General features: G+C 41.3%; 2 protein-coding genes across 7 annotated transcripts in view; both read left to right on the forward strand.

The window, feature by feature from the left end:
- The window catches only part of mettl25 (methyltransferase like 25), a 16,217-nt gene extending 8,123 nt beyond the window's left edge, over window positions 1–8,094 (forward strand). For 2 of the 4 annotated variants that reach the window (XM_015060464.1, XM_015060465.1), the window contains exons 6-12: window positions 1,168–1,265; window positions 1,650–1,679; window positions 2,199–2,272; window positions 3,512–3,605; window positions 3,952–4,026; window positions 4,608–4,679; window positions 6,810–8,094. In XM_015060464.1, coding sequence (XP_014915950.1) covers window positions 1,168–1,265; window positions 1,650–1,679; window positions 2,199–2,272; window positions 3,512–3,605; window positions 3,952–4,026; window positions 4,608–4,679; window positions 6,810–6,917 — 551 coding nt within the window. In that variant the 3' untranslated portion in view covers window positions 6,918–8,094. Of the gene's footprint in view, window positions 1–1,167; window positions 1,266–1,649; window positions 1,680–2,198; window positions 2,273–3,511; window positions 3,606–3,951; window positions 4,027–4,607; window positions 4,702–6,809 lie in introns of those variants that run through there. The other 2 variants (XR_001428502.1, XM_015060466.1) reach the window with 2 other exon arrangements.
- Window positions 8,095–14,629: 6,535 nt separating this feature from the next.
- The window catches only part of tmtc2a (transmembrane O-mannosyltransferase targeting cadherins 2a), a 54,425-nt gene continuing 42,317 nt past the window's right edge, over window positions 14,630–26,737 (forward strand). Inside the window, exon 1 of one of the 3 annotated variants that reach the window (XR_001428501.1) lies at window positions 14,630–15,132. Coding sequence is in view for 1 of the 3 variants with exons in the window: in XM_015060456.1 (XP_014915942.1) it covers window positions 15,050–15,132 (83 nt within the window). In the remaining 2 variants the exon portion in view is untranslated. The remainder of the gene's footprint in view (window positions 15,133–26,737) is intronic. The other 2 variants (XR_001428500.1, XM_015060456.1) reach the window with 2 other exon arrangements.

Here is a 26,737-nt window from a genome sequence, read left to right on the forward strand (position 1 = left end):
AAAAAAAAAAAAAAAAAAAAAAAAAAGCAAAGAACAGAGTGGTGTTATTATTTCCAGCAAGTCAGCTCTTAGACTTTCCTGGCTAATGGCTAACCAGGCTCCACCGCATTCCGCGTGGTCTCACTTGCTCGGCTGGTCCGCCTCTAAAGCAGTTGGTTTTGCCACGACAAGCTGTCACAACAAGGTTTTTCTTATCTCCACGTAAACCAAACGAGAAAAAAAATAAATAAATAAAATTTGCGAACCTGGAGCCAAAAATAAAACGCTCGGTATCCGTTTTGCTACAACCTCCAACAGTCGGACGGACGGGGAGGGGGAGCAGAGGGCTTCTCCTTTCCATTTGTTTCTAAGCTTCTGTGTCAGCAGGTCATACGCTGGGCTGGAGGTTGGGGGAGTTAACCGTGGCTGCTGATGTGATTGTGTGTCCGGAACAGTTTAACCTGACCGCAGCCGCACATGAAAGCAGCGTGCTATTAGTACCTCCTTACGCCGCATCCTCCTGCATGCGCCGTTCCTCGCCCTCAGTCACTGACCCCTTTTAGAAATGACATGAGAAGGATGTCGGGCCGTCAGATAGCAACACCCGCTACCCTCCCGTTTGAAATACGCACGCACGTGAAGGCTCTCGACACTCCCTTGCTCGGAAATATGTGGTTCATAACGCTAAAAATAAATATAATAATAAAAGAAACACTTCTACAACCTCACAAACACAGTAGGTTCTTTTTCCACATATGAAGTTTCCCTCAAACTGCTTAATTCTTGTTAGGCTCACGCGTGTCATTATTGTGAATTCTGTGTGTTTTTTTTAATGCAGATTTGAAATGTTTTCTCTTTTAGGCTAGGCACCTCAGACTATGTATGTGTTTTTTTTTAATGAAGTTTAAAAGCAGAGCAGATTTGAAAAAGTTTGCCATGTCTGCTGAAAAATCAATTTACAATTTAGAATTGAGCGATTTACTGCAACAATAAATCGCAATAATATACATCGTCGTTTTTGATTGCAGTGCAAGTGAAAAGGACTATTTAGGGCTGCTTGATGTAACGCAAATATGCACAGATGCAAGCTGTAATTTAAACGAGGAATCACATCAGTGGAACAACATTTCAGAGCCCAAATGCTCAGTCAGCAAACTCTTGAGTTTATCTCCGTCTCTTCCCCGTCAGAGGAACCGTTGCAGACTGCGTGTGGTTTCCCCCTGAGTCAGTACCTCCGCGATCAGTCCTGCTTCTGCGGCAGGAACGCCAGGATGTCAGCATGCTTGGTGAGTGCGATGACACAGAGAAATGTGTGCCGTCAGGCACGTCTTTGTTAGCAGAACCCTCAAAGCTGACGGCGAAGAGCGGCGACGAGCCAGGACCGTTTTCATCACCCGCAGATGAAGCTGATACTTTTTTAATTATTATGTTTTGGAGCTGCGGGTGAAGGTCTTTAGTCTATGGGCTGGTGAAAGTGGGGGATACTCGGTTCTTGTGGTCGGGGAGGGGAATGGGCCGTCATCAGCATATTAACTTAGAGGTGGTCATAAGGTTTCAGTTCAGCACTGCTTTGTTTTCCCCCTTGTGTCTAGAGAAAAAAAAGGTTTCCCCCCTACCAGAACACACTTCGTTATAACAATCCTTTTTTTTTTTTTCCTTCTACAAAACAGGCACTGGAGCGAGTCTCACTTGGCCAGGGTGTAAGTAGTAAAGCATTCCCTACTTATCACTCTCAACATGTTAAACTAAAAGTCACCGTCACACAAGAGTGGAAACAACCGTTGCGGATCCATCACCTACGTTTAGCTAAACAAATCCATCAGCTCATTTCAAACCACAAACACGCACAATTAATAACCTCCCAGGCTGCTCTCTATCATTGCCGTAGATCTGCATGCATTTAAACAATCAGTCCATTAATGCTGCTGCTGTTGTTTTAAGTCGCTGATTGACTTTGGTGTATTTATTCAAAACATGGAGCGAAGAGGCTGCGGGCCAACTCCCGACACATGATACCCGCTGCCATTAATATGGAATGTTTATAAATATTAATGCAATCACAGAAAGATTGATTATTACCCGCTGGAGCCGAGGCACGAATCCAAAAAGCAGGCTTGATTGCCTGCTGGTGTTGCATTAAGTTTCGGGGGAAGTGTCAGAAATATTCACCCACCGTTTGGAGCGACGTCACAGTAAACCGCTTTCTCCTTTTGCTTCAGATCCAGATGGAGTCTTTGTTCTACCGTGCAGTGCTTCACGTTATTCTGAGGGACCACTACAGCTCCTACAAAAGGTAACGCAGAGCAATTTAGGACATTTCGTGTGACCGGCGGTCATGGCAACAGTGAAAACTGTGAGCGGGACGCAGAGCAGAGCAGAGCAGGCGTCGAGCTTTCAAAGCGGACCCGAAAGGTTTGCTTTTACTGCGCTGAACCAAAAAGGAAAACGTTTTGTTTCTGGTTTGTTTGAGTTCAAATGAACCGAGACTTGCAAACAAAAGCCACATGTAGTCAGTTACGGAGCGCGCCATGAATTATACCAGACCGTGGAGTTGAAAACAGCCCTGTTGAAACAAAGATTAGCTTGGAAGCGTCGACGGTCGTCTGTTACGTTGTTAAAATTATAAACAGCTACAATGACATAGAAATGCGAGGAATTATGGGCTGTTTAGCTTTGATCTAAATGCTCATCATGTCACTACTTTAAGGTATTAGCCAGATATGATCTCCCTCGTGTTTGCAGTACCACAACAGACTATTATCATTCCAGCCTTCAAAACTTTGAAGAATTTTATCAGTATAAGCAAGTTGAGCTAAAAATAATAGAGCCCAGTACCTCTAAACATTGATTCTACTTCTTCGTCTTGTTAGTAGGTCCAGCACAGTCATTCAATAAGCACATACAGAATTTAGTAAAAAAGAAGTTCAGGTGTTTCGAGCCTCGTGCTCAGTACTTAGAGCTGTGAATGTGTGCAGATATGGCATTTTGCCACTTCCTGTTTGGAAATGTTTGCTTTGGATATATGCATTAAGCCAATTACAGATTATGGATTAGGTCCTAATTTCGACACATATGGTTCAAATTAAACCTAATTATTGGAGCATATTGCAAGGTTTCCAAAAGTAAAAATAAAAGTCGGGTATTTTTATGCCTTTAAAAGGCTCCCATTTTCAGTTTATGTGAAAATGCGGCTTCCCGCCGCAAGATTTCATCCGGGAACAATTGAGGGAAATGCAGCTGACCTCAGTTCAGTCCTTATCAAGTGTTTGTGCTGCAGACAAGATCAAATATTCCTAAAAGACACCGAGCCCTTCCTGCCCTCTGAACCTCAGTTTAACGACAGCCATTAGCACCGAATATCCATTACTCCCCCTCCCACGCTAGACAGAAGCTATTCATCATTGTTAAGCCCTTTGGTAGGGCTTGATTTCCGAAGTGTGATTTAAGGTGAAACTGGCGACACATTTAAGGAGTGACAGGTTGGTTTGTTCGAGCGTGCCAGAACTGAGAAACGGTGTGTTTACTTCCACAGCGAGAAGCGGGTCGGGAATGTTTATTCCAAAGCAAAATCATTTGTGGACTACGTTCGGCGAGCTCTGCACCGATTGGAGCTGGATGACTCAAAGGTCAGACGCACGATTACTAGTCATCTAACAACGCTTAACCCGAAACAAACTCCCGGAAAACAGAGCAAACATCCATTTCACGTTGAGATTTGAGATTTATATCTATGTATTGGAGCCGAGGTGTTATTTCAGCAAGCTGCAACAATGGTTCGTAAGGCTGGCGAGCGAAAAAATCTGGTCGCCCCAGAATAGCAAGACGTATTTTTATCTGTTTCTCACAAGTACTTAAAATCTTAAACAACTTAAAAGCCTCACTCACCATCTTCTCCCAAAACCTTCTTTAAAAAAAAATAATTATTTTAGCTACATGTTCCACACCCTCATTGTTAGACTTCTTCCTCTGCAGCTTTGTGACAGTGACATTCAGAGCTACCATGACACGTACGAAGCACGGATGGACGAGATGCACGCCTTTAACATGGTAAGCAGACGACACCCGAGGTTTCGACAGAGATTCGTATTTAAAAAAAAAAAAAAAAGGGCTGAGAGTTTGGAAATGTGATGCCGTGAAACGTATATAGAGCTCGGACGTGAAAACGTCCAAGAAGCCTCCAAACCGTTCACAGCTCGTATGGCATCCAGGGGGTTTATTTCTGTCGTAAACGCGGTTCCATTTCCACCACAAAAAATTCAGGGAATTCGGTGTAAAGTATTTTAATTCCTGCAAATTGTGAATAAATTATAGATCTGTGGGGAATTACGTGACTAAAATTGAACTGAGGAGGAAAACCAGCCCTGGTTTTGTTTTTCCCCCGAGGCTGCTAATTATGGTGTCAGCCACAATACAAATTTACTTTCCGGACATAAAACACTAACTTTTTTTCCTTTTTTCGGGGTGATTGCACACTAGCAACAGGATGGGAACAAGTCACGGAGCTGTTTTATGTCAAATGTCAGAACAAGACATGAGCTAAAGGGAGTGACTCACAGGAACATTTAAACTGCGTCAAAAAGCTCCCTTCAGTAACCGTAGCTTCACTCCACACGTCTTCCTCTCTGCAGTTGAAGGTGACCCTTGCTCCGTGCATCGAGGGTCTGATTCTGCTGGATCGTCTTTGCTACCTGAAAGAACAGGTAATGGGTAATGTATCTGTCTCTTTTAGGTTACGTAAAACAGCAGTTGTTTCAAATATCTGGCCGCGAGTCTTTTTTTTTATTACAACGGATGAGTTTTGATTTACTCTTATTGGCAGAATTACCAAACAATATAAGAGGCTTTCGCATAAACTAATCAGTTTCATCAGTTTCAGCATGTTGCCCAAGTTTTGAAGCAGTAACCCAAGACTACCAGACTTACACCAACACCAACCCTTCGTTCTCCAGGTCAGACGGTCATGAGGCTTGGGCGTGACTAGTTAAATTAAACTCCATTTTCTATGCACAATGAAGAAATGTAGATACTTACAGTTAACTGTTGAAATAACAAGGGAGAAAGTCCAAATAGTCTTTTTACTCATGAGAAATGAATGATTCCAAAAATGCATTTCATAGCTACTCTGTATGTTTCTCTGGTATTCAAGAAAATTCGTTGCAATCCCTGGAAAAGTCATATAAAAACCCCGACAAATAGTAATAAGACAACCTAAAATGATGATATTACCATTAATTTGAATACATCTAAAGTGGAAAAATATCCTAGGGTTAGATTCCCCCCCTCCCCAATTACTGTAGTAATTTAGACAAAATGAATCTAACTTAAGCATTTAAAATGCCTACTGTTTTTAATCTGATTGCCTAGAGACATTTAATTTGCATTTCATGACTTCCTATTTTTTACTTGACATAAAACGTCCTTCTCTCTTAGCCACTTGAACTGCACAAGTAAGATAAAATAAATGATTTCTGGAAAGTATGTAGCTGTGCATCGATTCCTTCACTGTTATGATGTGACTGCAGTGAAAGATTAATATATCTCAAGGCTTTTGCATTGTGCCAGAAATGTGAAGGGTTCTGCAATTTCAGTTTGGGAGTTTGATTCAGCTTTGATGTTGCACATGAAATCAGCATTAATGTTGCAGAGCCAAGGACACCCAACACTCGTGTAGATCGGTAACAGATCTGCATTGTGAAGTGCTTCATTGGGGATCTTTGGATATAAATAAAAAAGAACAAACAATCCAACAAATTAGATGAAAATAGAGCAACAAACGCAGCTGATTTGATTGCGCAAGCAGTGCTCCAGCTCCGATTTGCTTTCATTACGTTTCAGCTGGACTCATCATTTGTGATTGGCTCTTACAGCCCGTTGATTGGGATTTGAAATACGCCTCCCCAATGATTAAAGCGAGCATGCGGAGATGTCAGCCGAAATCAGGACCGCCGACATTAATATAGGTGTCAGCCAAATTGAACGCAGCCTGCAGTTGCGCAGTCTTCTGCTTCCGCGGCCAAACACAACAAGCTAATCTTTGCTCCGAGTCGTCGTGAGGCGATGCAAAGTCTCCGAAAAGCTTTGAAGTGGTGAATACATGCGGTTAATGTGTCAGATGGACTTCCTCATTAGGGTCATGTAATCAAACTACGTAACATCAACATCGCCGGTCTGGGCTGAAGGCTGTCCCTCGAGGACGAAAACAATGATGACAGAAGAACAGTAATGTAATCCATGTGGTGATGAGTTCGGAATCACGCGAGGCCAAGCTTACACAACCCAACACTGACAGATTGAGGTATTTAGTACATTTTCTGTTGCATTAGTTGTAGACACGACAAACGCAGGCAGTGTTCTTCCACACAAACAGGAGTTCCCTCGAAACCGATTTTTGGAGTGTTCTCTAAGATAAAAGACCACACAGAACAGAAATTTTACTTGATTTTCCTTTACAAAAATAAATAAAATCTGCAATTTTCTACAAACCACGAATGGGGCACAACGAGCAAGCGGACGAAGGTGTTCTGTTGAAAAGAGACCAATTTTTATTTATTTTTTTTTTGGCAAATCTCAGAGTGTGTTGGAAAACTAACACTGAACCACCCTGAACACCCAGCACCAACGGTCTGCGTCTCCGGTCCTCGAGAGCCGATGTCCTGGAACGTTTGGATGCGTTCCTGCTCTTACACTTGAATCAAAAGACCGAATTACCTCTTTGGCAAGTTTATCAAAGTCCTGGTCAAGAACCATCCGTTCGACGCTTCATGACCAGGACTCATGGTTTATACTTTAGCCAGGCATTGTTTGAAATGTGTGTTTCTCGTGTCCTGTAGGAGGATGTGTCCTTCTCTGCATTGGTTCAGCTGTTCGACCCCCTGCTGTCTCCAAGATGCTACGCCGTCGTCGGACTTAAAAGTCATTCTACGAAGCTAAGAAGCTGAGACACTTATACACAAGCACCTGGAGATGATACACTTGGATTGTATTTACATATGACTGTCGGCATATTTGTCTTGAAAACGACTATTGAAGTGCATTATGACCTCAACTTTAATTAGATGCTTTGATTTTCTGATGGGCCACATAAATGAAACATTTGCAGTTCTCCATTACTTGGAAATACTCAGAAAACTTGGAAGATCTGTGAGGCCTGTGTGATTCGAATGATGCATTTTGCAGCCTTTTGTCACTGGACTCTTAAGAAAACTTGTTTTTAAGGACCCTTCAGGGAATTGGGGGTATTTTGGGATTTGAGTGAACTTTGGGCACATCTGGAAAACGCATTTCTAGTTAAGGTTGAGAAATAAGTTGAGCGAGGCAGAATGCGACTGGTACATCTTTGAGCCATTGGAATCATTTTGTTGAGATTGTATGTGGTATGCCAACTCATATTAGCACACCATAGTGAAGTAAAAGGAAAATATTTCATGTTTTTTTTATACTAATAAAAATTATGAAAATGTAATAATTTAGATGTTGTATTTCATACTAGACTCCACTTGTGTGTAGCTTAATTTCGACATAAATGCAGCTGTGCTGTGGAGGACTCAGATGTTTGCCGAGGGAACAAAGCAAACGTGTGAAAGAAGGACCTTCAATCAGATGAGACCAAAATGATATTCTCTCAACAAAATATTGTGGCGGCAGCATTATGCTTCGGGGATTCTTTTCTGCTAAGGGAAAATTGAAGCAGATCAAATCTGATTGGGAGACGTATAGAGAAAACTAAAGGGTGGTTGTGAAAAGAAACCTTCGCGGAGGATAAAGGCTCGAATGGAACGGCTTAGATCGAAGCATATTCGTGTGTTTTAAAAGTCTAGTCAAACCCTGAGACTAAATCTAATTAATATTTTCCATAGACCTGAAAGTGTATGCTTCTATATGCTCTTCACTTAATCTGAATCAAATAAATTTTTTTTTATCCAGAAAGCATTAATTCTTACAAAAATAAGAAAAAGTGGAGATCCTGAACTAATGAAGCCTGAAACTGTTCGATCTGCTAGATTCAGATTGATATTAACCATTTCCTCCTTTCGCACACCTCGGTCTGTCACTGCAGCTACAGCAGCCGGCACATCTGCAGCCCATTCACAGGGTTCTACGCCCCACAGCCTTTTTCAAAAAATTTTTTATTTTTATCCCAGTTAAGACGGATCGAGGAGCTCTGGGATGTGTCCGGGCCGAGTTCGGGAGCTCCGACAGCCTGCCGCAGCGGACAGACTAGAATGAAAGCAAGTCACAGATGTGAACGTGGCTTGTGTTTTTTTATTTTGGGAGAGGGGTCGGGGGGGAGTCCAACACCGCTTGGGGTTTTGTTTTCGCTGACTGAGTCACATCCTGTCAAATCTGCCTTGATGGTCACACGCATGTTCGTGCAACACTCATCCAGCCCCTTTCAAATGTCCACGCAGAGGGAAAAAAGAAAAAACGCTGCACACCAATCTGCTGCCAGTGTACAATGGGGCGGGTAGGTAAACTCCAATTTCCTGGCATCGCACTTAGCAGATGGCAGGAAAAGGCTCTCAGGATGTGGTGAACGCTGTGAGACACAAATAGTCCGAATGAAGAAGGCCGTACCAACCTACAAGGACTTTTCCCTGCCAGGTAGGAATTGGAGGAAGCGGAAGGGAAGCGAGGGGAGTCCGTCTTACGTATTGGCTTTTGGCTTTGATGAGACTTTCTCACAGAGCTGCTTGAATCCAGGCCTCTGTAATCCTCTCTGATTTGCAAATTCATCTCCAGAAATCCCTAAAGCCCAGGGGCTTCGTACGTAAAGCTTTATCTGATTTTGTTAGAGTCTAATTAGAGTTTGGAATTGGAAGGGAAAATAATGGGATTTATCATCTCAACACTGCCAAAAAAAAAATCAAGGTGGAAAAAGTTGTAGAAGAAGGATACAGGATGCTTTGTATGAATATTTGAAGAGCCATCTCCATTTGAAATATATCTCCTCTCAACCCAGATTCCTTCCAGGAAGTGTGTTCGTCATGTCCTCTTTTATGTGTGACTTTTTTCTTCTTTTTTTAGGGAGAAGTGTGGTAGCAGGCTCCCATCAGAAAGAACGGGGCACCATCTGCCTGTTCTTTCACTGGCACATTGTCTTCGCTGCTTGTTCAAATGTCTGCAGTCCCAATCAGCTTGTTGCAGATTTAAATAACCATTATCTGTCATTTTTATCTAACAGATTACTCTAAATGTTTGGGGTGGGGGAATAGGGGGGGGGTTCCCAATCTTTCCACAATTTTGATTTGCCATACCACACATGCCAGTGTCATTTATTTGGGGATTTATGTCATGAACAAAAACAAAGTGGATTAAACTTCCATTTTTTTTTCACCAAAATATTGGCCCAAACCATTTCATAGTACCTCTGGCTGCATTTTGAACCTCCTCTTCCAGAACTGTTCGCCTCGTATTTAACTACATCCAACTTTTCATCAGTTCTAAGCTTCCCTGGTCCTGCGCAAACTTTTAAATGAAATTACTTCTCGCCACATCTCTATAAACACCAGCTCTGTGGAGTGCAAGATTAATAGTTGTTGTGTTTCAGCTACTTTACTGATCGATACTCCCCCTTGTTCAGCCAGCAGAACGGACATCTGCTCAGGTTGAATACAAAACGCATCCTTGCAAGTTTTTTTTCCTTTTCCGTCTGTTTTTCCTGTCCTGAAGAAATAAGTCATGTTAGATCGATCTAAAACGTCTTGTGATAGAAAACGGGCACTTCAAAGGCAAATGTGACTGGAAAGCAAATTCGAGTAACGTATTTGAAACTCGCCTTGTGAGTTCATCTGTTAAAAAAAAAAAAAAAAAGTGTAAAATGAAGGCTGAAACATCAACTGTTGAAACTGAGATCAGTTCATCGGAATACAAAGCACTAAAGAAAATGCAATTATACTTAAAAATGTATAAAAATTTAGCTTTTCTCCTAAGCTTTCTTCATAAGGATTGGCATCACATTTGTTTCCCCACTCTAATAATAATTAAAAAAAAAAACTTTCAAAGCCTGTTTGCGACATTTTTCTTTGCTTTCATGAACAAAACAAAGGACCCCTTCTCAAAAACACCACGGCTTTCAACAGTAGCCCATGTTAATTAGCCTCGTCCTCCAAAGTTAGCTCCTAACCCAAACATTCATCATGTTTCGGGACGAAGTTTACTTTCTTTGTCTTCCTGGGCAGAGTTGGGAAGTGGCGGCCGCGCTGGGGTGGATTTTTATTCGGAAGCAGATTGCAAGCGGCTGCTGCTCTGCTACTGATATTAATGGCATCTATTTTTGTGAGACCAGAGCAGAGCGAAGCCCCGTCCCTCCAACCCCAATCGTCCGTTTCCTGTGTGATGTTTATCTACTGGGGTGGAGATGCCGCCGTTCCGGAGCGAAAATCGTCGTGGAAACAACCGCTGCTCGCTCTGGACGACTCATGTTGTGAAGATGGTCACTAATGAGAGCAGCAGAAGGGTCAGACGTGTGGTAAAGAACATACAGATAGAAGAAATCTGAGCTTTAATTTAAGTTTGCCGTAGAATCTGCATTCATTCAGATCTGTTTGTGGTGTTCATTTGTTGATAAGGTATTATTTCTGATAGGCTATTTGGGTTTTATGTATTTTCCCTCAGTTTAACATATGGTCCAGATTTTGAGACTTAGAAGTTTTGGCCATTCTTACACCTCGGTAGCTGCTGGTCTTACATTTGTAATAATGTCACAAAGTGCTTAAAATGTTAGATTTTCCATTTTCCTTAGTCACTTTTATGCAACACGTGTATGATTTCTACACAGAATGACACTGATAATGTAAGGCATATTCTTTTGGGGATTCTTTTTTGTTGATAGTTTGCAATCTGCTTGCATTTTCTATGTCACTTTCCATGAAACATGGAAATTTTCCATTGAGGTAAATAATTTAAAGCTAAAGACAAAATTTTAATTGTTCTTCAATTTAAAAATCTAAATAAATGTAATATTAGCTAGTATATAAACAAGCTACCTGGTTTCGGGAAGCCATGTTGCTTTCTCGCCTTGAATACATTTTTTTTGCAGTTGGATCAACGGCAGAAATTGCTCTCCATGGGAAAAAGGTCGTAAATCTAAGTACAAAACATTAAAGATTTTGGTGGTCACATGACAAAAAGTAACACTAAAAATGTATAAATAATTTTCAAAGAACTGCATCCAAAATGGCTGTTTAAGAAAACTAAGGCTCTCATTGTGCTTTAAGTCTAATTTAACACTTGATCCTTTCTTTGTCGTTTACTAAACTTTATTTTGTGGATGAATTGATCAGGTTGCCTACATTATCTTGCGCGTTGTTTTTTTATTTTTTTTATTTTTTATGCCATATAACAAATTTCCCTCAGAGCGACAATAAAAGTCAGAACTGAAATAAACTGGTCTGTCTCTGTTCTGAATCATGGTTTGATTGTTTTGGCTGTTTGGGTTTTTTGCCTGACTGGCCAGTTCTGTAATCTGTCCAGGACCATGAGAGGTGATGATAAGCAGACTCTTTCATCTTTGACATTATTTCAAGCATTAAAGCTCAACAGGACAGCTGTTAATAGGTAAAACATGTAAAACATGTACATTCATGTCAAAGATGTCACACGCAGACATAAGAAAAGAGATTGGACTCAAGTCAAATATGCAACAGGGTTTCTTCATGAGCAGAACAATATATGGTTCGAATAAGGACAGACACTTCCTAAAACCACATAGATTAAACAAAAATATATTCTCAGTCTGTTTTGGTTTTTTCAGAAATTAGTTGGTAGATCACACTGGTGTCACAATGACATAATGTAATGCTGCCTGGTTAGGAAAGAGGCATTTTACAAAAATAAATGCATCAGTATATTGATTTCTTCAGTAATCTTTTCATCACTTATGCAGTTTGCTGCTACGTGGAAGACTAAAATAACTAAACGTAAACATGTTTGCTCATCTTTTAGGTAACTTGTCTAGAAACATAAATGTAACCCATGAGGTCTTATTACCTCAGAACACAGATACATTCAAATAAAGTCGCCCACACATCTAAGTCTGGTCCAAAAGCACTGCGACCGTTTCTCCTGAGAAACCCAACAGACCCCACGAGGTCGAGGTCACGCTGTATTCTGAATCGGGTCACTCTTACAAACGACTCTAACCTCCCCTTCGTGATGCTCCGTCACCGTCTCGGTAAATTCTGAGCCGACACCTGTATGCGCCACACAGCCGTCATCAACCATCTGTTTCTGTTTCTCCAAAGCTCTGCGGTGCATTTACGCCCGCCGCAGCTCCAACTGTGGGACAGTTTTCCGGCCGGCTGGTAGCCAGCGGGACCAGGTTGCGCGTTTCCAAGCCGATGCCCACATACATGCAAGCCATAGGCTGAAAGGCGATGGTTCATTCATCATGCTCAGAACCCCCTCTGTTTAGCCTCTGCACAGAGACGACGGGGTAGGTAGAGGGAAAATTAATCAATATTTTTAATTCGTTATACGAATGCGATAATGTGAAGCGAGGTCTTCTCTGGCTCCTCAGCATTTGATTTAAATTGATTATGAAGCAGGAAAGTGCCCACGGCTTTTTGCTAGTCAATGTAAAGTAACTATACGGATTCATGGAAGTCTATATATTCACCGGGAATAATTCTAGTCGGTTGAGGTAGAATATGAACCACTAAGTCAGTGGTCCCCAACCTTTTTATTACTGCGACCGGTCAAGACTTGGAAATTTTGTTGCGGCCTGTGGGTGGGGGTAGGGTGAAGAATGGGGGTGGATGAAGTCAGATCAGGCTTCTGCATGTTGGTGTTCCCAATAAATACTGAATATGCCCTATTTAGGTTGTCTTGGCCTTTTAATGGCACCCTGTAGGGTTTTCCCTGGCTGGGAACGAGAATACAACCTGCTGAATGTGACAGGTAGCCAATCAGAAAGCGTGGTGACGTAAGAATAGAGGGGAATCCCAAACAGCTCACATATCGCGCAACTGTGAGTCTGGTGGATATCGGAGATGATATGTGGAAATGTTTATTATTTTATGTAAAGGTCGTTATTATATGTTTATGTTCATTCAGTTAAAAATGTTAACTATGAAAAAACATAGTCGCCTCCAAATCATAGTGCAGCAAATAGAGCGGCTGCTCCCGCTGTCTTTTATCCACCGCCTTTTCTTTTTGTTTCTTTCATCTCTTAAAATGACTCCACAAACTGCCACTATTGAACTACATCGTCATCCGTGTTTGGTTATTCTAAATTCCCGTATGCTATGTTGGGGGTTTTGTGGATTTTCTTCTGGAATCGCTATGTTTGTGACTGGAATCGGTTCGTGTGGTTTGTTGCTCCTGCCGTGAGACACGAACCGATCGAACCTGTTGTACTTTTATCAGCTCTGTGGTCACAGAGGTTTGGAGAATCGGCCGACAATTCTTAAATCTTGACTTAAGACTCACAAGCTCTACTCATCTCCTCTCGACCACTGCCCAAACGGTCTGGTCGCTATGGTAACGTTTACATATCCCTTCAAAATAAGATACAGATGCGACACAAAAACGAACATTTTACTTTCGTGAAAATTTTAACTCCCGATAATGACTAACGGGAGCCCTGAGCTTGTTTCTCTGCAACGAGACGGTTCCATCTGAAAGTGATGAGAGACAACGACACCCGAAGTGTTGCTTATATCCACAGCCTGCTTGGTCTCAACATGGCGAAGCAGCTTTAAGCTTCATTCCCTCATTAGCAGCCGGTCGCCGCATATTACGCAGAGTGGCTTGTAATGTTTGACTCACCCACCGGGTCGGGATAAATCCATCCTCCCGTCTCCTCTCTGGGCCTTTTCCCCTTTGCAAAGAAACTTTCCAAAGACACCTGATCTGTTTCTAACTCATTTTGCTGCTTGTGGGCTCAATGTTGACACCCAAGTAACCAAGACTTCCAATGATTCACTTCCTGCTAAAGAGCCCCCTGGTGGTTGAAGAAAAACCCACATATAAACAGCTTGTAATCCGGAAAATACGGTAAATGGGAAAAAAATCTGAATCCTCTGGTATTGTTCAGGGGACCGGACCAAATGTGGAGGCGGGCCGGATCCGGCCCGCGGGCCGTAGTTTGGGGACCACTGCACTAAAGCTACAGATGGACCATTAACAGAGACTCGAAGAAAGGCAGAAAATATTACTGATCTACAGAATACAGCCGAAAATGTACGAAGCAAGATATTTGGGACAATAACAAGAATATGGCATTCCTAAATCTTGGTCTAAACAAGCAAGAAAATAATCAAAAGATGTGACAGGTACTTGGAGATCTAGTTCTACAAAGTGTGACCATCCATAGCGGTCTGCCACGTAAAATTGATATAAAAAACACTGGAGTTGGAGGCTGCAGTGTAACATTGTGAAATGCTTCAATGGATGTAATGTTTTTGTAAGGAAACTGTATGAAATAGCTTATTTTCAAATATGTTCGCAATACATCACAGACTACCTATTAATGTGGCATGGATTTTCTAACATTAAATGCTCAGCTTTAATTGTTGAAATTGGAAATAATTCAACAACATTTTAAGTGAATGAGATATGATTTTTAAACCTGTTCCCTAACCCCTCCTCTCTCAACATTTGCCCCACAGCCGCCTCCTGCTCCTTTTGTGTACGGTGTCGTACCGTAATACGGTACTTCCAAGAACAATCTCAGTGCGCATGCTCAGTCTTAGCTGAAAAACCACATGCGTCTTCCTTCTCCAGCCTCTGCTCCAGCACCAGAGCAGCGAGAGAGAGAGAGAGAGAGAGAGAGAGAGATGCGCTCATTGACGACACGGCAGCAACGAAATGCGCACAGCTCCGCTCCCGGTCCGGGGATAGCAGAGCTCTGACCCCTGCTCTCTTACCGCGATGGGTTAGAGGGGACATGGCAAACTTTGACACACTTTGCTTGACACAGGGGAATCATGCCCGGAGATCCGTGCTGCGGAGCGGCTCAGCTCAGAGCACAATAACAGAGAAGTGAGAGAGAAGGAGAGAGAGACACAGAGAGAGAGAGAGAGCCGATTCTATTTTCTGACTGCTTCTATTCCGTTTTTGACTTTGAGAGATGATCACGGAGCTGGTGTGCACCGCCGTGGCTGTGGGTCTCTATCTGAACACGCTGGACGCAGATTTCTGCTACGATGACAGGTAGGGTTCGCCCACGGAGCGCAGCAGCATCATCGCCCGCTCCTTCTTCTTCTTCTTCTTCTTTTTTCTCTCCTGTCAGTCGCTCTGCGTTTGGAGGGGACGACTGGTTTGCCCTCACCTTTGCTGCTCACATGTCTTTCTGTAAATATGTATAAATCATAGATTTTTGTTGTTGTTGTTGTTGTTGAGTTTAAAGAGAATGGCTGATTTTTCTGTGGTTTACTGAAAGAGGGGAAAAAAAACTAACTGGAATGTGTTATATTGCATTTTAAGATAATATAGGATTTTTCTTTGTTTAGAGGCAAAACTGAAATCCATTTGTTATGTTATATAAACGTATTTGTTACATATAACAAATACGTTTTAACACGTTATGGTTATGGAAGCCCACAGTAACATTTTTGCTGCAAAAAGTTGTGATCTGCATGCAGCCTGCTGCACAACCAGTGATGCTCTTTGTGTTGAAGCTGCTCAAACATGCCTGCTTCAACAATGCCCTGCACTCTGGGGAATAAAGCTCATTTAAATCAGAGTAGGTAGTTTTGCACACAGCTGCAAGAAAGATGTCCACATTTTTATTTATTTATTTTTTTTCCTTTTTTTTCCGTGGAGGTCCAATCAGAATAAAAAGTTGCTAACATGATGAGCAGGGCCCTCTGCTATACTAATCATCCAGTTTAAGTAGATTTTTCTCCAAGGCAAAGCAGAATTTGACAGCTCAAATATAAAGGCGTGTCTGAAAATGTGTCAAGGTTAAAGAGGTTCTGCTTACTGCCCTAAAATTTAAGCAAGCTAAGAAGTCAGCGTAATTCATTGCTGATCTCTTCTATTAATGGGTGTTCTCTTATTTAAATAATTATCATAAGCATGTCATATCACCTGGAAATACTGATGTCAGGCCTAACAATACTGAGCGGTAAATTGACCAACGCTGATCATCTCTGCCATGGCACCTGTTAGTCCGTGGGCTGCGTTGGTTTCCAGGAACTCTCCGGAACAAAGGGTGAAGTAGAAAGTGAATATTTCATCGTCCAATTCGCTACATTATAAGCATGCTGCATGGCTAAACACCAGTCAGGGTGGCTCATTCAGCTCATGATGTTATGCATAACTGCAGTATCGTCTTATGCATGTGATTGCAAAGTCTTTTACAGTAAAACAGAAGAAAAATCTGAAAAGAGTTACAGAAGACGTCATGGATAAGTCGTACAAGCTTTGTAGCACAGATTACCAAAGTTGGGGTGGTAAGGAATCATCGAGTCTGACATCTTGAGATGCTCTTGAGGAATCAAGTAATTAACAAAAATTGCCCCGATGAAAAGATATTTATGGTCTTTTGGTGAAAAACTAACAAAAAAAAATAATGATTAGTGTTTTCAGTCTCCTTCAGTGCTGTCCTGTGGTTGGGAAGCTATCAGTCTTTCACAATATCCCTTTCAAAGAACCATTTGGGAAGGTTTTTTCTATGCTTACCTGGAAGGTGGATTACTCTTCTGATCATACTTGTCCTTCCATTATAAAATGTGAAATTACTAATATCCAAGCTATAATGTCTTTTGATGTACGAGCAGTGAAAATGTTGCCCCTTTTTACCCCCGTATTCTTGTGCTCTTCAGTCACAGGAAGCTCTCTGGCCAGCGTCTCGAGACACCCTTTAAAGGTCAAACTGCTCCACACTCTGCTGAGGAAAACTGTCTGTGACCCCACTGTAAGTTTGTGGAGTCTGAAGAGGAAGAAAGAGGGATGATGGTATAGTCGAGGATTCCGTATGCTGTCTTTAGTTACTTCACACCTCATCATTAATTCCAGTAAAAACGCCCAAAGGTTATTCATCCATCAGCATCGTCCACCCAACTCCGAGCCTGTCAGAGACGCAGTTGGTGACAGATTACCTGGGGCGTCCCTCCGCCCACTTTAGACTACACTCTCGTTATACCCTCTCAGGGAAAGTTCAGAATCCGCCAACACTGAGTATCTATCAAAGTCAGCATTGTAATTTGCACTCTGGGGGACAGACATGGGTGTTTTGGTTCAGCACTCTCAGACGGAGGAGGCTGAATACCAATCAGAGGTCTGACCTTCCGTGGTCGTTCATCAAGCGTCGTCCTCTCGTGGGGTCAAGACTTCTGTGCTCCCCGTCTCTTCCCTCGGGAACCTTAGGAGAGTTATGAGCAAAAGGTTAAGGCGAGAGACAGATTGAAATGGAAGAGAGTCCAACTAATCATCCTGTTCAAGAGCCCTCCAAACTGACTTACTTGATTGTAGATATCCTTTTTTTATTCCCCACATCAGTCCCTTGCAGGAAGCTCATATGATCTTATCTGCACTTTAACTGATATAGTCAAATCCTTTTTACAAGGCACATCCCTCTGGACAAGATGGTGAAGGAGATAAGTCTTTATCCAGGCGGTCGGAGCTGCGGGAATGTTCTGGCTGGTTTCTGCTTATTCAATCATGTCAAGTGTTTTTCCTTGGCATTGCGGTGGGCTTGGCCAAGAGCTGCCTTGGCCAGCCATAATCCCAATGAAAAGCCTTTGCGTGTGAAATGACTAAGTTTTACTGAAGCTAAGGGAGGACTCGAGCCAGGCTGTTTTTGATCTGTGGGAAGAAATGAAGACATGGTCTGCTGGTTTACTGATAGGCTTTTCTTGAGTTCAGCCCAAGGAACAGGCAGCTGCGTTTTGCTCATTGTTGACTTGAAGGTTGTGGTTTATTTAAAAGAGTATTTGATCTGTGATGTTAAAATCTTCACAATATACGGAAAATCAGCGATATTTAAGACACACAACACTACTGCTTTTATGAAATGCACATTTCGACTAATAAATGCATGGCTCTGCTTAGAAAACCAAAGCATTACTAACAGGACTCAACATAAACGAAAAGAAAGAGAAAGGAAGAAAGAAAAGAAAGAAAAGTTAGCGCTGTAAAATTAAATGGATCCTGTAAATGGCTCTCTGCATTCAAAGCCGTGTCTCGAGAAACATCTGTGACCTCGGCAACATCAGAGTCCACAGGCGCTGCCTGCCTCAGACATACATTACGGCTCCCCAGGGGGGTCAATAAACGTATCTTAAATCTCGGTCTCAGAGGAGCAAAACTGTTTTAACTCTCGGATCAAAGAAGCTTGATTAAATTAAATATGCCACACACAAACGACACAGCACTCAGAGATGAGCGACTTTATACAAGTGCCCAAATCAAGATGGAGATTGAACACAGATTGCGGGTTCCAGCCATCTGCTCTTTCTCCAATTTGGCGTTTGAGGTCAATCAAGATGTAATCAAAAAAAAAAAAAAAGAGAGACCTTTCACTGCAATTCAAACCATAGTTTATCGACTTGGCACACTAATGGGTTGTGTTTGTGTCTTAATTGTGCAAACACTGCTTAGACCTCTGGAAGATTTACACATTTCAACATCATTGCTGTGCGTTCTACCAAAGAACACAGGCGAATATCCAAGAAAAGCCTGCTTCTCTTGCCTCCCTCTTTTGTCCTTAGTGCAACCTTCATTTCACCTCTCGGATAAGTCTATGCTGAATATATGGCTATATGCTCAGTAACGAGATGTTCATAAGTTTGTTTTTGTTCCAAGCCCCAAGTCATGTCTCTAATAAGTCTCTAATAAGTCTCTAAAAGGAACGTTTCTTTTATGGGTTGCATGCCATCAAGCCTACTTATTACGCCTCATTGCTATTGGTTATAAATTATGGGTCACAGGATTCCAAAACACTTTTCCTGACAAAATTCCATAGTTTTCTAAAGAGGAAAATTTCAGAGTTCTCGATCCTTTTTAATGACTTAAAATATATTTTCAAAAGTTCATCGTGAACTCAGGGCTCGAGCGTCCGCAGTGGTCAGGTTTGAAAATGAAACCAAAACACGTAGATTCATGAGACCAAAGGGTCCAAATAGAAACGACCGATTAATCTACGGACGGAGGGATGATGCAACATTTAGACAGTGGGTAACGAAAGCTCTCCGTTTCAACATCAGCTGTCTGCTTTTGGCCTGGTTGGGAGCACTTGTTGAATAACGTATGTTTACTGGCTGCAAAACCAGTAAACAGAAATTTTTGTAAGTACCGTGGCACTATGCAAGGCTCATTGAGCGAGTCATCACAGAGTACGTCCATTGCCACATCTGTTCTCAATGCCCCTTATGTCTTTTTTAAGGTTTATTCTTGATTTATCTATACTTACTAGACTGGAGTGGATTTCTTTAATTGCATATATCCATGCAAGTTGTTAGTTTGTCTTGGAAAGTCCCACTGAGATGACATTTCTTTCAAATTGTTGACAAATAAATAAATTGAATTCCATATATATAATGACTGTTAATGGCTCCTTAACTGGCCAGAATCTTACAATAAGATACAGCTTGATTAATACTATTAAAACACTCGATGCTAGTATTGCCGATACTCTAACAAAACCTCAGATGTCACCTTAGAAACGCACCCCGGACAATAATAGGCAGCCACTCACTGTGATCAGCTTCAGCCTTACCTATGAAGGCTGCCTGGAATCCCATTGCCTCCAGTGGAACAATCATCTAAACCCCCAGTTGCGCTGAGGCTATTTGAGTGCACTATTTGTTAGGAGCAGATAAATATTGAGAGATAAAGTAAGTTAATAAAAAGGGTGAGCTCAATTGCTTTGACAGAATTATGCATGTTGTAAAATTAAGGTGAGACAGCATGTCAAGAGGATTTTTCTCCCTTACCTCTTTAAGATCGCCCGACGAGAAAACTTGAGTGAACTGTGCGGGGCGGAACGCCGATGAGAAAGCTATTTATGAATTACAATTTAAGGATGTTTTTTTTTTGTTGTTGTTGTTTTTTTTGAGCATGAGTCTTAAGCAGATTTACATACACAAAGGATTGCGTGTCCACACAAAGAAAGAGGCAGACCTCATAAAAAAGCGTGGCACGGGAGTAGTAAAAGGTTTTCTGGTGGAGAGTCACCATCTTTTGTGCCGTTTTCGTTGTATTTAAACATAGACATGTGGTTTTAATTCGTGGTTATAAAATAAAATAAAAAAAAAAATGTTGCTATTGCTATCGTGTGTTTGTAGTATAAGTCTCTTTAGATTTGGGGTGGAGGGCTTAGACCATCACTGAAACAATAGAAAGGCAGGAACAAAGGATCTCGCCTTGATTACAAGCAGATTCAACCAACACAAGCTTTGTGCTCAATTCCTCTGACAATGTGGCTTTGGGACTTGCTTTCATCGTGTAAAAGGAGGGTTTAAGATCCACTGTGCATCTATTGGGAGTATTTACATAGCATCTCAGCTCAGTATGTTAGGAAAGAATAACAGTGTCGCCAAGAACAAGAGCAAACACATCTTTGTCTGCTGCTGGGGCTTTATATTATAATAGCAGACAAAATGTCCTTTGGCAAAATTAAGTCTTGCGAGACTTATTCATGTTAAACAGGAAGTAATGAGGCATGTTCAAGGAGGTGATTTTACTCAATGTGTTTGGAACATTGTCATCATTTAAAACTCCCTTTACAATGTATGCCAACTTCAGTGTGTAACTTTAGAACATTGAAGACATTTTTCTTTCCTGCAGTTGGAGATCCTTTTTTTAAAAAAAAAAAAAAAAACTGTTTTAAAATGCGTTGATTTAAGATGGATTGCATTAAGATGGGTTGATGATTGCCGATTCAGCCGAAAATTTTATTCTGCCTTTTTGCTGTGAGAATGTAAAAGAGCAGTCGCTTTACTGTTACTAAATAAAAAAAAAAAAAATAGCAAATACGGCAGAACTTGGAGTTGACATTTTAAATTGTCTTTAGAATTTCACATTTACGATCAGCTTCACTAACTTTTAACAGGAATCTGTGTGTACGTTTCAAGATCTTTCAAGTATTTTTCCAATCAACAATGTTTTGTTGTTTGTTTTTGTTGCTTTTTTTTTTTAACTCCAAAAAGTTGGGATTATCAATTTGACATCCTTTGCTACGCCTCATTCTTGTCGCTGAGGGAAAACGCGAAAAGTTTTCCTTGACCAAGTGATCTTGACTTTTTGACAACTTGAGTGTCTAAATTTGGAACATCTCCAGGACTTTCAGACATTATATTTTCCAAATAAGTAGCTTTACGAGATGCAAGATGATCTTAAATGATAAATAGTTGTTTCCGCTGGTTTTCATCCACTGATATTGGTCAGAGTGTTCTACTGAGAAAGATTGGGTTTGTTTATTTTTAGGTTGCCACTCCTCGTCCCCTTGGATCTTAGTGACACATGAAGCTAGTTAAGGGTGTTGCTCACCCCTGGCTGGCCCTAGTGCTCTGCCGGCCGCAGTCGCCCTGCTCAGCTGCCAAAACACAGCCACCAAACCTCAGTCTCATGACCCCCGTTGTATACAAACCGTATGTGTATTCCTAAACATTGGTATCCACAGACGGCAGCACTTACACAATTTTCCAGCTGCCTGCGACATGCACATTCCACGGGCTTACATACATCACGTCGGGGTTTTTTTTTTTTTTTTCTTTTTCTTTTCGGGTGGATGAAACTTTCCAAACTCCAGATGAAGTGCTGTCATTTCAGTCGGACCAAGTTTCGAATCTGGCCAACTTGTTTGTCATGAACTTCTGTAACCGAGAGCTTTAATTGTGTAAAGGGGATTAGAGTACAGTTTCCACCACAGTGCACTAAAAGTAGCATTGCAAGCAAAGATGCTTTTTGTGGCATTGGATTACACTTAGCATCTGGCATTCACTTTCTCTTTATAAACTGGACCTGAAGCAGCTTATAGCAGTTGTGGCGTAATAGAAAACCAAACCCAAGCCGAGGATCAGACGAGTCGTGAGAAGTTACCCCTTTCTGATCTTTTGTAATCAATAACCGTAGAGTATCATCTTTCAGTGACTGCAGTGGATTTTTTATTTTTTTTTTCCCCCTCCTCTTTAGCCGGGAACAGCTGCCACAACATAAACTCAAGCATGTCACACTTGACAAAGCGTTCATGTTTCACCGCACAGCATCACTTGTGAGTGCGAGAAGTGAGTTCTGACAATCAGCAGCCAGCCTGTGAGAATGTGAACGCGATCCGTTCTTGGATGTGGAAGTGTTTTTTACCCCTTTTGAGGCTGTCAGTGGTTGGCAGTTTAAACCATCAGGTGGATGGATCATTCTCGGCCTTCAGTATTGCGGTCGACCTGATAAATGAGTTGTGCGGGATCGGGGATTTTTTTTGGGGGGGGGATTTGGTGGAACGTTTTAGTAGGGCGATGCGATTGCTGCATGAGAAAGTTTTGACGTTAGTCGTACTGGGGTGTCTTTTATCCGTCATAAGAGAGTCGAGCGCTGTAGTGAAGCGTTTGAAGAAAAGTGAAATGATTGAGAGCACTGCATTTTCTTTTTACATTTGGCACATTACAACCACAAAATTCTATGTATTTTAATGAGATTTAACTGACAAAAAGTAGCGCAAATTTGTGAAGATGATGGTGTTTATTCCTAAACGCTCTCTACTGAACAATTGAGGGCCTTACAGAACAGTTGTACTAATATTGAAACAAATTATACTCGGGTAGAAAGGTGACCTCTGAACTTGTTTCACTACATTTTAATCAGGTGCATCAGAGAAAAAGTGTCTGAAAACAAATGCACTCTACACTTTTTAGATTTTTTTTTTTTTTGGTAAAACACTTCAACATAATGCACAATAATTTTCCTTCCACTTCCACCATTTAATCTGTACAAAATACACCGAGGTGTTTGGTCTCGATTTAACAAAACGCTAAAAAGCTCATGGGGTGTAAAAACGTTTTATGAAGTGCTTCAACACGCTGTATGCACTGAATATTGAGGGCAACATACACATTTTGTCGTGCAGAAAGAATCTGAGGCCATTCTATTAGCAGTTTTTCCTCAACTGATACAGAAAACAAAACTTCCAACTCTGCATATTTTTTGGAGAAATGCTCAGATTACATCATGTACGTTTTCATCAAACGTCGACGCTATTCGGATTTCTCTGAAGGGCTATTTCACACAGATCTGGCATGAGGAGAGACTGGTGTAGTTTAAGGTATCATGAGAATGTCTTTTTGGACCAAATGTCGATGTTTCGTCTTGGACCTTCGACTGATCCCCAACAGGAAAATTGTTCAAACCATACTTCGTACTACAGCAGTAAATCACAGAGACGTGAAGAACGACACACACACACACTCCGCTTACAAAAAAGGCCTCGGCCAAGATTGAAATCCGCCTTACTCGGAGGTGTCAGTGCTAACCACTGCATTCATCATTGTCTTGAAAATGAGGCTTATCATTATACCCTATTAGAAGATTTGAAAAACAAGACTTGCAGTTTTAACGCTTTGGCTGCTTTGGGTGTTGGCACAAACACGGCCCGCACATAAAGTTCGAGACAAATATTTTTGAGCCGTCATCATTAGCCAAAGAGGGAACTTTTCCCCCCGCAACATGCCTCGCGCATTTAACGAGAGACGTGAGCGTTTTGCTCGCGAGAGCACAGAGAAATATTTCCAAACACACCTATCATGAAATGAGTTCAAATCTTAACGCCTTTCGAGATGCGCCGAAACTCTGGTTCCTCCCAGCGTGGGATTCTAATTTTTAAGTGCCGAGAGCCCCAAAAAAAAAAAAAAAAAAAAAAACACCTACAGAGATTCACTAGCTTGGCAACTTTGGCTGTAAACCTTGACTCAGTGCCTCTGAAGCCCTTTCACTCTTCATGCGTGGCTAAACGCCGGCTTGTAAAATATTCTAATATGCATAAAGACCTCTGGGTCAAAACTGAACCAGCTGGAGAGCGCCTCGTGTGTGTGGTTTGGGGAAATCAGTTTGTGATTCACACCTCATAAAAACGCTGGAGGTGGAGAAGGAAAGATACGGTGTGAGGCTGGAGGGATTTAAGTCTCCGGGGAGATCAAATGACAGCCCTGCTTTTTTTTTTTTTTTTTACCTCAAAGGTACAGGTGTAGTGTTGGGTCCTTAGATGAAGTGGCAGGGGAGTGATTGCTCTGGCGCTCTGCAGTCAGAGTTTAATCGTCTTTGTCAAATACCCACTTGCTTGCAGGATTTGAAAAGGTCAAAGGTCGTATATATCAAAACATGCCCCATCATCTGTTGGGAGCTTTTAATTTGATTCCAATTGTTGTGCTGGAGAAATGAATTACCCCACAGAACATTTCTACTTTTGCATTAAAGGTTGTGGTTGTTGCTGGACAAAATGTAAAAAAAAAAAAAAAATCATGTTTATCTATGGAACTACATAAAAGGTAAATGTAGTAGAACTACATTTACTACTAGTAAATGTAGTTCTCATTTACTACACAAAATCTTACCAAGTAATTTTGGTCTGGTTTCTAGTGCAAATATCTTAATACGCTTGAAATAAAACAACTTAAATGTAACTGTTTAGCAAGATATAGAGGCTTGATCGAAGTAAATAATGTCTTACAATTGGTGAAAAAGTACTTGTTCCATTGGCAGATAAATTAACGTATAACATGGGGAAAATGTCTTGTTGCAAGTGAAATAATCTGCCAGTGGAACAAGTATATTTTTCATCAATAATAAGGAATTATCTACTCAAAACAAGCCTTTGTATCTTACTGAAAAGTTACTTGTAAGTCAGTTTTGACTTATTTCAAGTGCTCTAGAAACTAGACCAAAAGTACTTGGTAAAAACTTATCTTTTGTTCGTTCCCTTCCTCCCAGTACTACTATTGGCGCCTTCTGGTAAAAAAAAAAAAAAAAAAACAACAAAAAAAAAAGTCACTCAATCATTCTCTCCTGTTAGCTGAAGGAAAATAGGAAGAAGCTATGCTGCTGTAGATTCCCATCTCTGCTGTATAGATTAGCTAATTTGGAGGTCACCGCAGAGTGTGACCGAACCGGCTGATCCACAACATTGTGTGCATTTCATCAAACGATAGTGATTTGCAGACGTTTCCCCTCCCCGCCCCCCCAAGGCTGGCTCATTACCGCGAGACCACAGCCCATCAATCCATTACTGAGGTGGCTGCCGATGCCAATTTAGCATCATCAGTACAAAAAACAAACCGCATCTGTATTACAGACAGAAAAGATGGAAAATCAGATGTCTTTCTCTCTCTCTTTCCCTCTCATATTTGTCTGAGACGAGAGCAAAGTGTTGAAATGATCACTCCAGCAGGTTTGCTGGTGTGCAAGATCATCCAGATGCTCCTAGGAATTTATTTGGAGTTGGTGACGGTCGGTAAATGAGTGTCAGTTAGATCCAAACACCTTAACGTCAGTGGTTTCCAGTCGAGTCCCTCGGTTGACATAATTCGTCAGTCACATCAGAGAATGTTTTCTGAAATAACAAACCGATCTTTCTTGTTTTTGTTAAAACTAGCAGATTTTCCAAAGCCCCCCGACATACCATCTGAGAGAGTATTTCTAGCTTTTGCATGTTTAAAGAAACAGTAACATGGAAAGATGCGAGTTGACCAGTTTCGAGCTGCCATTGCATTGTTACATAATTTGAATTAAAAAAAACAAAAAACATTTTTGTGTGACAAGCAGAAATGAAACAAATTTTAAGTATCAGCTGCTGTCACATATTTGAAATATCTCAATACTTTGTGAAACACTTCAAGTTATATTTAAGCGATTTGTTCATAGTCTTACATTCATTGAGCTTTGGAATGGCTATTGACATTCAACTAAAAAAAAAAAAAAAGGGATTAATCGCAATTAATTGAAGAGAGACACTAATTTTTCTCCAACCAAGTCATCTGAAAGCAGCATTTGCATGCAGCATCTCCAACAGTCGGCTAAGTCATGGAGTCTTAACTTAAACTAAAACCAGACATCAGTCTTCAGATTCTGTTGGAAACTCTGCTCCTATCACCCGTTCGCTGGCAAACAAAACAAGCAAATATAAAAAAAAAAGGATGTGGAACTCAATTCTCCATACAGATGTCAAGATGTTGCTCCCTTACGTCATGTCTGTGTATTCTCCCAGTCCATCGCAAAGAGGGGGGTTTATTGTACTTTATGGGCCATTTTATGGTTTTATACTGAAGTCCCCTGATGCACTTCAACTAGTCTCTCTATTTTTGAATTCCTGCTGATAGTTTAATCACTATTCCACTGAATAGCTTTCTATTTTTATTCCACTGGTTGTTAGCGGTTTATAGCGTCTAATAAATTAAGTCTGTAGTCAGGTTCATAATAAAATTTGCTCTTTAGGTTCTTCTAGAACTGAAGGATGTCGATACACTTCCAAGCGGTGGTCAACGTTCTCTCTCTGTCTAAAAGTTAAGGGTCAATTGGACAGGGGTTGGGCGAGTTCCATTAGTCTCAATGTTAAAGTTTCATGAAAGCAAATGGTCGTGTTGTAACAAGCCGTGTTCCAACAGATCACAGATCAAAATCTTAAAAGAGCCCAGATAATTGGCGCTGGTGTTTGAAAAGAAGACAGATTCGGTTTGAGTTGCCCTCCACGGCACCCCTCTTTAGCCGCCGCTTCTTTGCGGCTAATGCTGGAATGTGACAACTGGTCACGGCAAAGGAAAGAGGGCCTATTCTGGATTGGTTACAGTTCCTTTGAGGACGTTAGCGTGGCTTTCTCAGGCATTACAAA

The sequence above is a fragment of the Poecilia latipinna genome, unplaced genomic scaffold, assembly GCF_001443285.1.
Source record: "Poecilia latipinna isolate Pla-1442-1.1 unplaced genomic scaffold, P_latipinna-1.0 Scaffold1718, whole genome shotgun sequence".
NCBI classification, from domain to species: domain Eukaryota; kingdom Metazoa; phylum Chordata; class Actinopteri; order Cyprinodontiformes; family Poeciliidae; genus Poecilia; species Poecilia latipinna.